At 53.4% G+C, this 17,621-nt stretch overlaps 2 protein-coding genes across 2 annotated transcripts in view; both read right to left on the bottom strand.

The window, feature by feature from the left end:
• Window positions 1-2,375: 2,375 nt before the first annotated feature.
• Window positions 2,376-17,621, bottom strand: part of LOC101004237 (GRB2-associated-binding protein 4) — a 60,783-nt gene continuing 45,537 nt past the window's right edge. The window contains 6 exon segments of the mRNA XM_031656019.1: window positions 2,376-5,854; window positions 6,742-6,846; window positions 7,723-7,726; window positions 7,834-7,923; window positions 14,256-14,346; window positions 14,766-15,030. Coding sequence (XP_031511879.1) covers window positions 5,711-5,854; window positions 6,742-6,846; window positions 7,723-7,726; window positions 7,834-7,923; window positions 14,256-14,346; window positions 14,766-15,030 — 699 coding nt within the window. The 3' untranslated portion in view covers window positions 2,376-5,710.
• Window positions 11,562-14,265, bottom strand: LOC110740550 (GRB2-associated-binding protein 2-like). The gene is made up of 2 exons (XM_031656498.1): window positions 13,118-14,265; window positions 11,562-11,906 (listed from the first exon to the last, which is right to left on the bottom strand). Exons 1-2 carry the CDS (start codon window positions 13,656-13,658, stop codon window positions 11,731-11,733), a joined length of 717 nt encoding a protein of 238 aa, XP_031512358.1. The 5' UTR covers window positions 13,659-14,265; the 3' UTR covers window positions 11,562-11,730.

Genomic DNA, 17,621 nt, shown 5'->3' with positions numbered 1-17,621 from the left:
GCCCCCACAGTGACACCCTCCCTGCCCCAGGACCCACCTGCATGTGACTACAAGAGCCTGCTTCATGGAAGCAGCTATTAAGCCCTTGTCCATGCTAGCACAGGTTCATGATGGAGCCTATGGGGCCATGGCAGGGCCCCCTAGAGCCCCATTCTGTGCTGTGCTGCCCAAATCTCTCTCCAGTGATTCCACCTACTGCATTAAGTCTGGGGCCTTCACGTGCTGTAAGTATCCTTCATCTACTGTCAACTTTGAGCACCCACATTGCCAGGCATCCCTGGGCTGTTGAGGGTACAGAAGTGAATGAAGGTGGTGAACAAGAAGGGGGAGAATGGCCTGGGACCAGGGACCCACAGGGACACCACTGCCCTCTCTGTGAAAGCGTTGTGTGGTCTCCAGGGCTCCAGCTTTGACTTGAACCTGGTCAACTACTTCCTGTTCCCTGACAGGCTGACAGCAGAGAGCTGCTGCTCCAGCGAGGTGGGTGCTGTCCCTAAGGGTGTTGAACAGACAGGGGCCTGAGCCAGCGGCCACACTACCTCATCCAAAGATTGCTGTGCTTCCCCTTCAACGCGGGAACTGCAAGATCCTGGGTGACATCGCTGCCCACTTGCCGGTGCCAGGCCAGGGCTGTGAACTAGCACTGAACCAGCACTCTCTGGAGTGTCCCGGGAGAGCTGTCCCAACCACTGCTAAGCCCGCAAGGGTGCTGCTGCCCAGCCCCTATGGGAAACTGCCCACACAGGTGGCCTTCTCCTGCTGTCTACTGCAATGTCCCGTCCCTCTTATGCAAGGAAAGTCTGTGTGCTCTTTCACCAGCAGTGGCCCAGGGAGGGGCCCAAGGCTGAGCCGGGCTCTCCCAGAGTCTGGACCACGTCCACCCTCCACACGGCTGGACGGAAGCCATTTCCAAGGACAGCAACATCCTCAGCTGTGGGAGAGCAGACCCACCAGATTCCTGGATTTGATCTCCTGGGTGGAGATGCATCCAGTCCCAGCCAAGCACTGGGTCAATACAGTATTTCCCTTCACTTTGAGTCTTTTTTTAAAAATCCATCCACCCGTTCATTCATTCATTGCTCAGTGTCGGAATATATTGGTGATCCAAACAGACCTAACCCCTTACTTCAGAGGAACAGACGTTGCATAATGAATTATGCAGTTATTTAGTAAGTGTGCTGTTCTACGCGTGTGAATGGCCAAGTGTCAGTGGGAGGTTAGTTCTAGCTCCTAACTGTGCCTGTGACTCCACCCTTTAGAGTTAAGGGTGGTATCAAAATATTTAACAACTGGAACAGCAAAGGCTTTGGCCAGCAGGATGAGTTTTAGCCATGGACAACCAGAGCAGTACCTGAGGGCTGAGCGGGGGCAGTCCAGTGACCTTCTTGTGCCTTGACCCTGCTATAGCCCCTTTTCTACGAAGAGAAAGACCCTTGTTCTCAAACAGTATGAAACCAGCCTCTCTGGAGCCTTTGAAAGCTGTTGCTCTTCCTGTATGCTGTACCCTTGATTTCCTCACTGCATCTGGGCAGCCTGATAGGGACCCGTGCTCCTCCTTGGTAAGGCGAGGACATACCCGTCCCCCTCACTTGAGATACAGCATGGAGTGAGAGCCCTGTGTGCTGAAGGACTTGCCTAGTTCTGAGGCTGGGAGGACCTAGAGGATTGAATGGAAGAGGGAGGAAGGGTGCACAGGATGCGGCATCCCAGTGGAATACTGTGGAGGGGACTCACCTCTCAGGTGCACCTGAAACCCAAATAACTGGAGATGTTTCAGACCCAAGAATTCTGGACTGCCCACAAACACCTGTTGCAGATGCCACATTCCTCTTTCCTCGCACCTAAGAAGCTGGGGAGGTTGAGAGGGGGTTGTCACATCTCCAGAGCTGGACTTGGCATGGGTCAGGGCTAGCTGGGAGGCAGCCCCGTTTCTCCGGAACTCAAACCCATCTCCTTCCCGTGGGCACTACCCCATCCAGGAGCTGGAGAGGAGCACACGAGCAGCCACACTGGCAGGGCCGAGGACTAGCTGTCACACAGGGCCGTGGTGCACCCACCATGCCTACACCCAGCTCCTTACCACAGGCACCATCCCATCCTGGAGCTAGAGAAACGCAGGAGCAGCCACGCTGACAGAGCCCAGGATCAGCCTTCACCACAGGTTTCCCACTCCAGAGCCTGCACCCGGCTCCTTTCCTGGACCCCACCCTATCCTGGAGTTGAAGCAGAGAAGTGGGGCGTGTACAGAGCCTGGGAGCAGCCCTTACCACTGGGTCCCCAAGCACCATGCCTGCAGTGCCATTTGGGAGAACATGGAAGGTAAAAAGGCACCAGGGACCTCAAGGGCTGCCCCACTTGTGCAGTGGGTGGAGGGGTGGAGGGGAGCTGTGAGATGTGGGTGGAGGGGTGGAGGGGAGCTGTGAGATGTCAGACCTCAGGGACCTGTGCCAGAGGCCCAGTGGACACAGACACAGATGAAGCCCTCTCCGAACCCACCACCAGACACCCTTCTGAGAAAGACGAATTGGCAGATGCTAGCACAATGTCCAGTTTACAGATTAGGAAAACAGATTCTGTGATAAAGAGAATTTATTTTCTTTCTGAGCCAGGAAAACTACTTATTTCCTACTTAAGATGAAGTGAACAGACTGGCACAGTGGCCTTCCTGGGTCATTGGAGAAATGATTCTGAAACGCTTTTCTTGTTGACAGTGTGTGTCTGTGCCTACCCAGGGCAGCCAGGTGCTCAGGCTCACCCCAAGGCGGGACTTCAGTGAGTATGGGCTCCACTCCCAGAGAGACCCAAGCAGCCCACCCTGGGCTGCATTCCTCATGCACTTCACTGTTGTCCTGCTCCAGTGCCTCAGTACAAAGGAGCCTGCCAGCACGAGGCCTGTCCCGTGGCCACAGCAGAAACGACAACCACTTGAGCACACTCCTGTCACCCCAGGTCTGCTCACAGGGTAAATATACATAATAAAAGTTGTAGAAAAAAATGGATTAACTTCAGTGATTAGGCACCAACAGTGATTTGAAAAATGAAATGTCAGTTTTAAATGGTACCAAGTCAAGAACTTAAGACGGGGCTTCTCGCCCATTTTCTCTTAAGGAGAAACCAAACATTCTGTACAAAATGATTCTACACAGCAAGATACAAGTAGCCAACAAATAAACACAAGAACACACACTGCCGGACCGAATATGCCAGCCTGACTCTGCAGTGGGCTCTCAGCAGGCAGACGGCCATTGTCCCAGGCCCCAGGGGCCTGGTGTATCCCAGAATGATGCCCTTAGTGCTCTGCAGGTCAGCCTCCCCTCCCCCACACTTCCTAGATCAAGGCCCAGGCCCAGAACGGCAGTGCTCACTTCCCTGTCCTGCATCTCCCTGGAGGTCACAGTCATGCCGGTGGTGCTGTGCCAGGGCCTGGGACTGAGATGACAGCCTCACAGCATGCTGAAGGACCACAAGGCAGACTGCAACTGAGCCTATGATCCCACAACCAGAATGGTTGTGCTTCTGCCGTAGGAATGCGGTCTGTTTGACTGGTTTGAACTAAAGAAGTTGTCCATATCAAGCCAGGGAGGGACTGGCTAATTGGCCAAAGCTCTGGTGTTGCTCATCCCTCGTGATGCAGAGCCTCCAGAAAGAAGTAACAGAGCAAGGAGCTCCCCGAGACCAGTAGAGCCTCAGCCTAGGAAGGGGCCAGAAAATATCAAATCCAACTACCCACTCCACAGATGGAAAAGCAAGGTCCTAGGGAGATGTCCTTGCCCCTGCTTCTCATTGTTCCCACCTGACTGCTCTCTAACTTTGCAGGTGGTGGGGGTGGGTGAAGAAGGCTCCCCTGGAGAGCCCAGCAGGACAAGCCCCCATGTGAGTTGCACTGGCTGAGGTGTCCCTTTTTGGGGTCTCACTCATGGCCAGGCCACCAGGGGAGGTGGACTTTAACCTCATGATAGGTCCAAGGACCCCTGTATTAAGCTGAGTTGACTTTTCCTTCTGGGCTGGTGGGTGGAGGGGTGGATACATGCTAGACATGACTGGAGTTCAGGCTTGGGAATAGAGCTCTGCTTCCAATAGGCCCGTGTCCTCTTCTCTTGCCCTTCTTTCCATCTCCACCCTAATCTCACCCTCAGGGTTTTGGTGGTCACAGGAACCAAGAGCTAGAAGGAACCCCTCTGGAGATGGGACTTCAACACCTCAGTCTCTGAAGCCTCCACCAGGTTCATGCACGCCACGCACACTCAGAACACATAGCACTTTCTCAGCAGCCTGGGATCAACAGGGAAGGTGACTGGGCTGGGAACTGAGATCAATACTGGGCCCCATTGTAGTCAGCTGGGGACAGGGAACAGCAGTTAAGAGCTGCGCTGTATGGGGTCTCTTGCAGAGGACCTTACAGGGACACAGTCAGGGCTGGGCCAGTCATCCAGCACCCTGCACACTCTGCCCAGTGTGGCCACCCGGCCATCACCATTCCAACTGTGGGAGCACAAAGGCCCGGCCCCTGCAGTTCTGAGCAGCTGGACCTGCACTCCAAAGTCCCTTTGGTCCCTCAGCACAAGGCTTTTCCAGTCTGTCATTCCTTCTTCCTCCACTGCACCCTGGCCCTGCCCTCCTTCCCTGTAAAAATCTGACCTAACTTCCTATCAGGCCTAATTCAGGCACCCCTTGTCCTAAACACCACCTTCTCTGCCTCCACTCCCTGAGGAGTTTCCACTTTCTGGGCACCCCATCAGCATCTTCAGCCCATCTTGCCCATCACCACTGTCTGTGTCCTTGTCCTTTCCCTCACTGATGTGACCTTGTCAAGTTTGGGAAAAGGTCTGATAAGACTCCTGTGTCCTCAGTGCCTAAGCCCGGGGCCTGGCCACCTGAGCCAGGGGAGAGGGCTCCTGCTGAGGGGTAGATCCCCAGAAGCTGACCAGGCCCCTGGTCTGGTGAAGTGTGGCACTCACAGGTGCTGACAGGGTGTGGAGGCCGCCTCCATCAAACCCTGTGGGCAGTCATTTTTTGGAGGAGGAAAGTCTATTCACCCCAAGGTAGGTTGAAGTGTCTGCTCTGCTCTGTTCATTCTGAAACTCTTAATGTTTTCCCTTCCTTTTGCCTTTCCCTCTCTGCCTCTCCCACCCGGGAGCAGCTGCCATACTCTGGCCTCAGTCTGAAAGTGGGAGACCCTGCAGGTAAGAGCTGCCTTGCTGGGTCTAAGGATCTAATTCCATTGCTTCTCAAGACCACCTTTAACCTTCCTTCTCAACTATCCCAACGTCTGATGGCCTTGCCTCTCCCCTGACCAAAAAATGCCAGGGCTGAAAAGGTCCATGTCCACTGTGGCCTGCGGGCCTTGGGTCCCAGGGTCAGCAGGGTAGCTCCTCATGTTCCAGGATTGAGGGGAACAGCCCAAAGGCTAGAGGGAAGAGGCTGAGGACCGTGAGCGAAGTGTGAGTGTGGAAATCTGTTGGGAGCCTGGGTCTGAGGAGCAGGAAGAGACTGAGGATGCTTGCTGGCAACCGCTCCTAGCAAGGGGGTGAAGGTGGGGACCACAGCCAGCCAAAGGCAGACGTGGGCCCCAAGTAGGCAGAGGATGTGCCTGGATCAGGCCTCTGCTCTCTGGATAAGGGATGCGGTCCCTGATACCACAGAGCTGTAGAGTGTGGAGGAGCAGCTCTGAAGCACTGTCCTGGCCCCGCTCTGGTTTTGGTGGCCCAAGTCACAGCTTGGCACCCCTGGGAGGCTCCAAGGACTGCCGCAGGCACATCTGTTCATGCATGGTCTTCTGCAGGGCCCAGGTCTTCTCCACATCCACCTGGACATAGTCCACCTTCTCGCCGGACGTGACAGAGCCTATGGACGACTGAGGGACAGAGGGTGGAAGTGGGAGTGGGAGTGTCTGTGAGTTCCTGGTGAGGAAGGACAGGCTGAGGAGGGGGCTCTTCCAAACTGTCTCGGGGGAAAGGAACCTCCGCCTCCTGCTCTCAGCAGCCTGTGGGGCCTGGGCTTTAAAGCCTCAACTCCAGGCTAACCTCTCCTGCTGCTGGATGCCACAGCCCTGCCAGCACTTCTCATCTCCCAGCTCGCAGGAAGAGCCAGACCCTTCTCTGGCCCAAAGATTGGTCAAGGCCTTCCCCTCTAAACACTCATGCAGGGCAGGAAATTTCCCAGGTGTCAACAAGCACCAGCCTAGGCCTTTCCAGGGGTGCCTCGGTGAGCCCTATCTCCCCAAAGGGGGCAATGCACAGAGGTGGAGCTCTCCACCCTGCTGTCTAGACAGGCTGGCTACTGTCTAGTAGTAGACAGTGCTTTACTGTCTACCAGTATGTGTGCTTTCTCGGGAGGCTTTCTGGGGCCCTGAAGTCCCTTCTGACGCCCCCGCATCAATGGCCGAGCTCTGGAACCCTCCCACACAGTGAGTTCTCCTCATAGAAGAGTTTGGCCTGGAGCCAGGTTGCTGAGTCCTGGATCTCTCCTGATTTATTCCACAACCTCCACAGATCAGGTCTCCACACCGTCATCTGTCTGTCTCTACAGGGAGTCAGGGCAGGCTGATGAAGGCACCATGCTAAGAGGGAAGGAACAGGAGCCCCAAGATCCAGATCAGAGCACCACTGAGCCTAAGAGCCAGGCACTGGGCTGGCAGTGGCAGCCCAGCAGCCCGGTGCTGCTGGTGCTGAAGGGCCTGGCCCCACAGTCTCTCCCCCAGGACCCAAGGACTCTGCCCAACCCCAGCTCCACCCCAGGCACCTTGCTCGGCTGGAAGTCCAGGGCCACATAGTGGATGGTACCAGTGCTCCTTGGCAGGGCTGAACTGCTGGTGCCACCAGAAACAGGAAATGCAGATGCCGCGTTCTGCTGTCACAAGGAGGAAAATCCTACAAATGAGTTTAGGACACAGACAGACGCAGCACCCAGTGGATCACACCTGTGGGTGTAGCTGCGAGCCTACTGGGTCCTACTCTGAGCCATGCACTGGGGCACTCTCTGCTCATTCAAACCCTCTCAGCAGTCCTGTGAGCCAGGTGTTACTACTGTGCCTCTCCTTCATACACTAGATGCTGCACCCAATCAGTCCTCTGAAACTCCCACCCACGGCCCAGAGTGGGTCCACCCTACAAAGCAGCTGCCTCCCCCTCCAGCTCCCAGAGATCAGCAGTACCCACCACCCCAGGCTGCACGGAGCCCACTCCCTTACTGCCCACCACCCCGGGCTGCATGGAGCCTACTCCCTTGGCAGCTCTCCAGGAGACACACAGGGTCCCCCAGCCTCCTCCCTAGAAGGCTGCCACCTTGCTGGGACATTCCTGAAGAGTGGCTCTGGTGAGAAAAGCGGCCGCCCTGGGCTCTGGGTTTTGGCTGCTTTGCTGGTTGGCTGGCTCATTCTTCCGGTATCTATGCAGCAACTATCAAGTGCTGGTCATGATGCCCTCTTCAGTGCCAATCTAACGGGTATCCTGTGGTCCACCTGCATCTCCACGTCTCTCACAGCCCTCACCACAGTAACGCATGTACATTTGTGTCTCCCCATGGCCAAGAAGACACCTCCAACTCTGCCTCTTCCAGGGCAGGGCACCACCTGTATCACCATCATGAGGGTGAGGCGGGCTGCCTCTGCTCTTCAAGTTCCAGGCTTCCTTAAGGGGAAACCATCATATTCCTAACCCTGATGATTGCCTGATACGCCTGTGCTCAAGAAGGCTTGCAACAGGAGACCAAATCACACCTGACTGGGCTGGGGTGAGTCAGCTGGGGTAGCTAAGCTGGGAACCAGGGACGTGAGTGTGGGTCCCAGGGGACTCTGATAGGAGGCTTACAGTGACCCCCAAGGACTCGAATTACAAGAAACACCTCTCTCTCCACTGTCTCTCTGAGTTCAGCTGGTGATGCTCATGATGGGGGTATTGGGAGGAGCTGGAGTCAAAGGTGTGGCTGCTGGGAAGAAGGCAAGTGAGTACATCCTGGTGGGCTCGGAGCTGTCAGGGCTCCAGCCTCCAGCTGGGCCCCGACTTGAAGCATCCAGACTCACACCTGTTACCAGATCAAGAACTGATGGGGCAGGGATCATTATTCTGTACAGATGAGAAGGTCAGCCACTGAGACGGAGTCAAGATCAGCTATGTCCAGATCAACATCAGCATCCAGTTTCCTGACCACAAGCCAATGGCCATCCCACTCACTCCACCAAACCCGAACCAAGCTCCTGTTTCCACTCGACAGACACCTCACCTGGCCCCCAGACCAGGACTCTGTGACAGGTGGCTTGAAGGAGAGCCTTACCGGGATGACCCTGTTGCTTCTCAGGTTGGATGGTGTCAATTTTGTTGGAGCAGGAAAAGAACCTTCAGTCATCAGCCAGGTCTGGTTCCCGCGGCCAGAATGATCCCCACCCAGGTGTATCCCACTCCTTCCTTGAACCCCTGCTGGGCCAAGGCCACAAGGTGAGGTCATAGCAGCCTGGAACCTGAACTCTAGCCCTCTTCCTGCTATTCATGTGGAGGGCACAGATCAAACTTCACTGGACACCTGCTGTGAGCCAGGGCTACTGTCCCAGACACTCTCCTTCCAAACAAACCCAGGAAGTAGGAGTTACTATCTTCATTTCACAGAGAAGAAAACTGAGGCTCAGAGAATTGGCCATGACTTGCCACAAAGTCAGACGCTCCACATCCAGGATCCACCTGACCCCTAAGCTAATGAAGAGTCCCTGACATTGTCAAGAGATAGAATGGGAAAGACTTCACCTTCCTCGGGTTAGGCTTGAGGCTGGGCGGGTTGACAGGGGCAGCTGACCATGTCCCTGGCTGAGGTCTTGGTGTACAGAAAGTCTGGAGTGGGAAGCCAAGCAGGCTAAAGCAACAGGACATGAGCCCACAAAGGTGCAGACACCCTGAGAATCGCTGCCTGCTTGCTCCACAGCCACCAGGGTAGGGAAGCCTGGGTTCATGGGCACACAGCTGTCCTCAGAAGCAATGCTGTCTGACAGGCCCACGAGTGTTTTTCCTGGCTAGGAAGGGAAAGTGAAAGAAACAGCCATCACCAGCAAGAACAAGATAGGAACCAGAATTTCTAGACAAGGCCAAAAAGAGTCATGACTGGGTGTCCTTGAACGAAACCACATCACCTTGGCTGGGGGCTGCTGTCTTCAGCAGCCACCAGAGGCCCAGACATGGGGCCTCTGGGCAGCCTCAGGGGTCAGACTTTGGAGCAGCTTCCATGACACAGTCACACGTAAAAGTGGAAGAGTTTTCAGTTCTTACAGGTCCTGGGAGGTCAGGGAGCACAGAAAAAGAGAGCCACAGGAGAGAGGGTGGCAACTGGCAGTGTATCTTGCGGAATGGGGTGTGGATCACTTAATCCAGGTTGGAGTAAATGCCTGGATGATCCATTTAAAGGGAGCAGCAAGACAGTGGCCAGCCCAGTCTGCTGGCTGGGGGAGGTGAGTCTAAGTCTTACTCCCAGCCACTGACTGGCTTTCACATGGGGTGGATGTAGGAACTGGAAACCATCGGGTGACTAAGTCCTCTGGCCTCTGTTCTGAGAAAGCAAACCTGCATTCAATGTGGATGCCAGGGCAGCATAATTATAAGCCTCTTCATTACATGGGGAGGGCTTACTGAGCTATCAGAGGACCCTGGAAAGACTCTGAAATCAAAGTAGAGGCAAGAAAAAATGAGATGTCTGGGCCCTTCTAGCTCTCAGGACCCCGTGGGGTCCAGTTACAATTTGTGACAAATCTATAGGATAAAATATCTTTAATGGCTGGGTCCATTCTGGTTTCTGGATGCTGGACCCAGGCAGAAGGCAGCACAGGCCGTGCACCATGTAGATGGGCTCCAGCACCCAATATGCACTCAGGTTTCTGGATACTGGACCCAGGCAGAAGGCAGCACAGGCCATGCACCATGCAGATGAGGTCCAGTACCCAATGTCCACTCGGATATCTGGATACTGGACCCAGGCAGAAGGCAGCACAGGCCGTGCACCATGCAGGTGTGGCCTCAAGACCCACCATCCACCTCAAGTCCTGACTCAGCACTGACGGGTGTGGGGAAAAGAAAGAGAGATCAGACTGTTACTGTGTCTGTGTAGAAAGAAGTAGACATAAGAGATCACTTGTTCTGTATTTGAGATACTATTAACCTGTAACCCTACCCCTAACCTTGTCCTTGCCAGAGACGTGTGCTGTGGTGACTCAAGGTTTAATGGATTTGGGGCAGTGCAGGGTGTGCTTTGTTTAACAAGTGTCTGAAGGCAGTACGCTTGTGAAAAAGTCATCACCATTCCTTAATCTCAAGTACCCAGGGACACATACACTGCGGAAAGTTGCAGGGACCTCTGTCTAGGAAAGCTAGGCATTGTCCAAGCTTTCTCCCCATGTGATAGTCTGAAATATGGCCTTGTGGGAAGGGAAAGACCTGATCGTTCAACACCCATGAAGGATCTGTGCTGAGGAGGATTAGTATAAGAAGAAAGAAGGCCTCTGGGCAGTTGAGATAGAGAAAGGCATCTGTCTCCTGTCCGTTCCTGGGCAATGGAACGCCTCAGTGTAAAACCCGACTGTATGTTCTATTTACTGAGATAGGACAAACCGCCTTAGGACTGAAGGTGGATGCATGCAGTGCTGCTCTTTTATGCACCTGGGTGCTGTTTATGGAGATGTTTCCATATGCATATCAAGGCACAGTACTTTTCCTTAAACTTATTCATGTCACAGAGATCTTTGTTCACATGTCTTTCTGCTGACCTTCTCCCTACTATGATCCTATTTGTCCTGCCACTTCCCCTTTTCCAAGATGGTAAAGATAATGGTCAATAAATACTGAGGGAACTCAGAGACCGGTGCTGGCGTGGGTCCCCTGGGCCCACTTTTTCATTGTCTCTGTGTCTCATTTCTTTCCTCAAGTCTCTCATTCCACCCAAGGAGAAACGCCCACAGGTGTGGAGGGGCAGGCCACCCCTTCAGGCAGGTCAGCATCTCAGGCCCTGATCAAGGCAAGGACCATATCAGATGTCTTGGCCCTGAAGGTGAGGTGTGGGCTTAGGTGCACTTCCACAGACAAGGAGAGATTCCTCTCCCCTAATGGCTGTGTTTTAGCAGACAAGGCATCAGGTGTGGGGAGGTACAGGGGAGCTGGGGCTCACTCGGCTTGTGTGACCATCAAGCTGCAGGCAGAGCTGTCACAGAGTTGTGCAATGCAGCAGACCTAGGTACAGCCTTCCTCCAGCTCCTGCCCCATCTGCCCTCTGCCTTGGTTACCTAATTCCCACCATCTTTATAAGGGGCCTGAAGCCAGCTTTGTTGCTTGTCTGACACCTTGGAGAACTGTGGTTACCCTTTCCAGGTGGCAGCCTGGAATCCATCCACCTCACCTGACTCTGAGTACTGCCTCAACAGAGGCTCACATGGCTAACCCCCCTTCTCCAGAGGATCTCCTGGATGCTGCTGAATCAGATCACCCACCACCCCAGTAGCCTGTCCTCCGCCACCACCAAAGGCTCACAAGGAAGCACCTGCTCCAGGGGACCTCATGGGTTAGAGCACCTGCTCAGAGCACCCAGAACCCCAGCATTCTGCACCCTCTGCTACCCACAGGGCTGGTGAGCCTTGTGATCCCATCTACTTAAGTATTCACTTTCTTCCAGACCTGGATACCTGTATCTCACTTATCCAAAAACTGAACCCATGATTCTGAACTGAGGCAAGAACCCAGGCGGGCTCCTAGGAGGGAGATGCTGTCACCCTTTGGGGGATGTGCTTTTAGTTCCCTGGAGGTGACCTTTACCTCCCTGAGCCAGCCTGGGGACCCCTGGTTCAGTCATACTCACCAGGAAAGAACTGACTCCCTCATGCATGGACTCAGCAGGCCGGCCGGCATTCCCTCCACCATGCCGGGAGTACTTGCAGGAGGAAGCTATGACAGAGGAAGGAGATCCAGATGTGTCACAGCTGATCTATGTGTTGATGCCTCCCACACCCTCTCCAGTGCTGTTCAAGGTCTCACTGATGCTCCAGAGGACACGACTCTCAACCCCAAATGACAAGGTGTTACCTCTAACACATCTTTGCTCCCTACCACAACTCCTCCTGGGTTTCCAGGTCCAGCTCCAGTGTTACCCACAGAGTGTCTCTCCTAGACATCTACCCACAGGATACACTTCTCCTTCAACTCCTACGGCACCCACCACCCATCCCCTTCACCCACCTGCCACCTCCAGGAACAGTAAAGAGGGCTTGTACTGACTTCTGCATATCGGTTTCATTTCATTGTGTACATAAATGTGAGCTCTGAACAGCAAACCTGTTTTATATATGTCTCTATCATTTCAATTTCACAGCAAGGGCCTTGCTCAAATTGCTGAAACACTGAAAAGACTGCAAAGAGTTCTAACCCAGGATCCAGGACCTCAGGGTGAGGTTCATCTTTGCCACTTCTGACTTGCAACCCTGAATAAGCCTAAGTACCACGGGCCTCATATAAAACAGAGAAAACAAGGCTCTGCCCCACCAAACTCCCTCATAATAGGAAGAACAAACAAAGGCTTTGCAAGATGTAAGAATGGATGCAAAGAGAGCAGCACACGACTGTACTTTTCATTGAGAGGAGGTTATCTGCAGATATAAAATACTCTCAGTGGAAAACAAATGACAAAAAAATCTAGGTATTTCAAATACAAGTTCAGACTTCAAACAAAGAGATCCAAATATAGGTTGGAAAAGATTTTGCAGATCTCGTTTTGTTTCAACTGTGAGTCCACACTGGTTTGGCTCTAGTTTGGACTGATCTCCTCAATTTCTATTTTAAGTCTTTGCTTTGATTTACACATACATACACGATTATTTAGAATTCCAAACCCATAATGTGCTGTACTGCAACGAAGAATGTTCTGTCTGCCTTAGTAGAGGCCGAGTCTCCCACAGTCTTAAGCACTGTGCCTACTAACAGCCTCCAGTGCTGGGGGACACAGCGGTCTCAAGGTCCAGACAGGAGATGAACTTGACTATCAGTGACCTGAGTGGCTCCCAAGTCTCCCTTGGCCATGGGAGACCAAGGACTAGCTAACCACTGAGAACCCGGTGCCACCTCCCCTCTCCCTCTATTTCTCGGTGAGGGCTCATACTGACCTTGGCAACATCGGCTGCTGTCTATTGCAGGAAGGGTATTCCACCTGGGGATGGCAGCGTCAATGGACCACCTCCTGCTTTCACTGACTGAAGGTCTCTGCTGAGGGCTGCCCCACTGACATGCTTCTGCCTGACTTGCCTTGGGCAGGGGAAGGGAGCCAATAGGCCCGGGAGTGGCCATGGCCGTGGCACAGAGGTTCTTGTCTAACGTGACTGTCCTAGGGATCTGGTGCGCTGAGAGTGGGATGGCCGGAACACCACTATTGTTCACCAGGTGGTCCCCAAACTCCTGGCACAGGGTGCTTCTGGGTGCCTTGAAGGGGTACACACCCTCATCATCTGCCTCAGAGCCTGTGAGGCTGCCTCTGGTGTGGCCATGGGAGGCCAGGCTCCAGGGGGTTCTGCAGCTGCTGCCTCGGAATTCTGTATTGTGCTGGCTCGGCTTGGAAAGGCTATGGAAGCCATGGATGTGACCGCTGACTCCATCGACACTGTATTCACTGTGCTGGGCAAGATTTTGCACGGCTGTGCTTCTCCTCATGGAGAATGGGGCCGTGGAGCCCTGCGAGAAGCTGGCACTCCTAAGACAGAGAAAGAAGAGAAGGGGCAGGGGTGAGAGGACTGCCCCAGGGAGGCAGGCGGGGAAGTTCACAGCCCCATGTAGTGAGATGGTATGGAGAAAACACAGGAAGAGGAATTGGGCAGACCTGAGGTTTGTCTAGTTTGGGAGTTCACTACCTTGTGGCCTTGAGCATTTTCCCTTTCTGAATCAGTATCTCCATCTATAAAATGGTGATTAAAAACTCATTTTGCAGGTTACTTAGAAATCAGACTCTATAAGGCGGCAAGGAGTACATCCTGGGTGGGGCTCAGGGCTTCTGTCAGGGCTCCAGCCTCCAGCTGGGCCCTGACTTGAAGCATCCAGACCTCACACTGTTACCAGATCAAGAACTGATGGGGCAGGGATCATTATTCCCCCTTTACAGACGAGAAGGCCGCCACGCCTCATGAGACAAGAGTCAAGATCAGCTATGTCCAGATCAACATCAGCATCCAGTTTCCTGACCACAAGCCAATGGCCATCCCACTCACTCCACCAACCCGAACCAAGCTCCTGTTTCCACTGACAGACACTCACCTGGTCCCAGACCAGGACTCTGTGACAGGTGGCTTGAAGGAGAGCTCACTGATGACCCTGTTGCTTCTCAGGTTGGATGGTGTTGGATTTGCTGGAGCAGGAAAAGAACCTTCAGTCATCAGCCAGGTCTGGTTCCCTGCGGCCAGAATGATCCCCACCCAGGTATCCCACTCCTTCCTTGAACCCCGTGCTGGGCCAAGGCCACAAGGTGAGGTCATAGCAGTCTGGAACCTGAACTCTAGCTCTTCTTCCTGGTCTACATGTGGAGGGCACAGACCAAACTTCACTGGACACCTGCTGTGAGCCAGGGCCACTGTCCCAGACACTCTCCTTCCAAACAAACCCAGGAAGTAGGAGTTACTATCTTCATTTCACAGAGAAGAAAACTGAGGCTCAGAGAACTCATATAACTTGCCAAGGTCAGACGTTCCACATCCAGGATCCACCTGACCCCTAAGCGAATGAAGAGTCCCTGGACATTGTCAAGAGATAGAATGGGGAAAGACTTACCTTTCCGGTTAGGCTTGAGGCTGCGGTTGACAGGGGGCAGCTGGACCTCATGTCCCTGGCTGAGGTCTTGGTGCACAGAAAGCTCCGTGAGTGGGAAGCCAAGCAGGTCAAAGCAAACAGGACATGAGCCCACAGCGGTGCAGACACCCTGAGAATCGCTGCCTGCTTGCTCCACAGCCACCAGGGTAGGGAAGCCTGGGTTCATGGGCACACAGCTGTCCTCAGAAGCAATGCTGTCCGACAGGCCCACGAGTGCTTTTCCTGGCTAGGAAGGGGAAAGTGAAAGAAACACAGCTATCACCAGCAAGAACAAGATAGGAACGAGACCATCCTGGCTAACACAGTGAAACCCCCTCACTTCAAGCAAAAAATACAAAAACTAGCCGGCCAGGGCGCGGGCTTCGTGGGTCCCAGCTACTCGGGAGGCTGAGGCAGGAGAATGGCGTGTGGACCCGGGAGGCGGAGCTTGCAGTGAGCTGGAGATCCAGCCACTGCACTCCAGCCTGGGTGACAGAGCAAAAACTGGCCTCAAAAAAAAAAAAAAAAAAAAAAAAAAAAAAAAGAACAAGATAGGAATGAGAATTTCTAGACAAGGCCAAAAAGAGTCATGACTGGGTGTTTTGACGAAACTCTTGATCACCTTGGCTGGGGGCTGCTGTCTTCAGCAGCCACCAGAGGCCCAGACAGAAGAGCTCCAGCCAGGAACCCCATGCATGGGGCCCCTCTGGGCAGCCTCAGGGGTCAGACTTTGGAGCAGCTTCCATGACACAGTCACACGTAAAAGTGGAAGAGTTTTCAGTTCTTACAGGTCCTGGGAGGTCAGGGAGCACAGAAAAAGAGAGCCACAGGAGAGAGGGTGGCAACTGGCAGTGTATCTTGCGGAATGGGGTGTGGATCACTTAATTCAGGTTGGAGTAAATGCCTGGATGATCCATTTAAAGGGAGCAGCAAGACAGTGGCGAGCCCAGTCTGCTGGCTGGGGGAGGTGAGTCTAAGGTCCTATCTCTGGCCACTGACTGAAGCCACATGGGTGTGATGTAGAACTGGAAACCATCGGGGTGACTAAGTCCTCTGCCTCTGTTCTGAGAAAGTTAAACCTGCATTCAATGTGGATGCCAGGGCAGCATACAATTATAAGCCTTCACTACATGGGGAGGGCGACACATTGAAGCTATCAGAGTGACCCTGGAAAGACTCTGAAATCAAGGTAGAGGCAAGAAAAAGTGAGATGTCTGGGCCCTTCTAGCTCTCAGGACCCCGTGGGGTCCAGTTACAATTTGTGACAAATCTATAGGATAAAATATCTTTAGTGGCTGGGTCCATTCTGGTTTCTGGATGCTGGACCCAGGCAGAAGGCAGCACAGGCCGTGCACCATGCAGATGGGGTCCAGTACCCAATGTCCACTCGGATATCTGGATACTGGACCCAGGCAGAAGGCTGCACAGGCCGTGCACCATGCAGGTGTGGCCTCAAGACCCACCATCCACCTCAAGTCCTGACTCAGCACTGGCGGGTGTGGGGAAAAGAAAGAGAGATCAGACTGTTACTGTGTCTGTGTAGAAAGAAGTAGACATAAGAGACTCCATTTTGTTCTGTATTTGAGATACTATTAACCTATAACCCTACCCCCAACCCTGTCCTTGCCAGAGACATGTGCTGTGGTGACTCAAGGTTTAATGGATTTGGGGCAGTGCAGGGTGTGCTTTGTTTAACAAGTGCCTGAAGGCAGTACGCTTGTGAAAAGTCATCACCATTCTCTTAATCTCAAGTACCCAGGGACACATACACTGCGGAAAGTTGCAGGGACCTCTGTCTAGGAAAGCTAGGAATTGTCCAAGGTTTCTCCCCATGTGATAGTCTGACATATGGCCTTGTGGGAAGGGAAAGACCTGATCGTCCAACACCCATGAAGGATCTGTGCTGAGGAGGATTAGTATAAGAGGAAAGAAGGCCTCTGGGCAGTTGAGATAGAGAAAGGCATCTGTCTCCTGTCTGTCCCTGGGCAATGGAACGCCTCAGTGTAAAACCCGACTGTATGTTCTATTTACTGAGATAGGAGAAAACCGCCTTAGGACTGAAGGTGGGACATGCTGCAGTGCTGCTCTTTATGCACTAAAAGGTTTATGGAGATGTTTGCATATGCATATCAAGGCACAGCACTTTTCCTTAAACTTATTCATGTCACAGAGATCTTTATTCACATGTCTTTCTGCTGACCTTCTCCCTACTATGATCCTATTTGGTAAAGGTAAAGATAATGGTAGAGATAAAGATCAATAAATACAGAGGGAACTCAGAGACCAGTGCTGGCGTGGGTCCTCTGTATGCTGAGTACGGGTCCCCTGGGCCCACTTTTTCTTTGTCTCTGTGTCTCATTTCTTTTCTCAAGTCTCTCATTCCACCTAACGAGAAATGCCCACAGGTGTGGAGGGGCAGGCCACCCCTTCAGGCAGGTCAGCATCTCAGGCCCTGATCAAGGCAAGGATCATATCAGATGTCTTGGCCCTGGAAGGTGAGGTGTGGGGCGAGGTGCACTTCCACAGACAAGGAGATTCCTCTCCCCCAACGGCTGTGATTAGCAGACAAGGTATCAGGGAGGTACAGGGAGCTTGGGGCTCACTCAGGCTTGTGGGTGACCATCAAGCTGCAGGCAGAGCTGTCACAGAGTTGTGCAATGCAGCAGACCTAGGTACAGCCTTCCTCCAGCTCCTGCCCCATCTGCCCTCTGCCTTGGTTACCTAATTCCCACCATCTTTATAAGGGGCCTGAAGCCAGGCTTTGTTGCTTGTCTGACACCTTGGAGAACTGTGGTTACCCTTTCCAGGTGGCAGCCTGGAATCCATCCACCTCACCTG

This window comes from Papio anubis, chromosome 16, assembly GCF_008728515.1.
Source record: "Papio anubis isolate 15944 chromosome 16, Panubis1.0, whole genome shotgun sequence".
NCBI classification, from domain to species: domain Eukaryota; kingdom Metazoa; phylum Chordata; class Mammalia; order Primates; family Cercopithecidae; genus Papio; species Papio anubis.
This window is presented reverse-complemented; position numbering and strand designations above follow the sequence as displayed.

Bases quoted from the DNA above. Each gene is read 5' to 3' on its own strand.
- LOC110740550 (XM_031656498.1), bottom strand. From the start codon at position 13,658: ATGAGGAGAAGCACAGCCGTGCAAAATCTTGCCCAGCACAGTGAATAC. The intron at 11,907-13,117 runs GTCAGTATGAGC...CCTCTGTCATAG, and splicing joins CAGCAGCCGATGTTGCCAAG to CTTCCTCCTGCAAGTACTCC.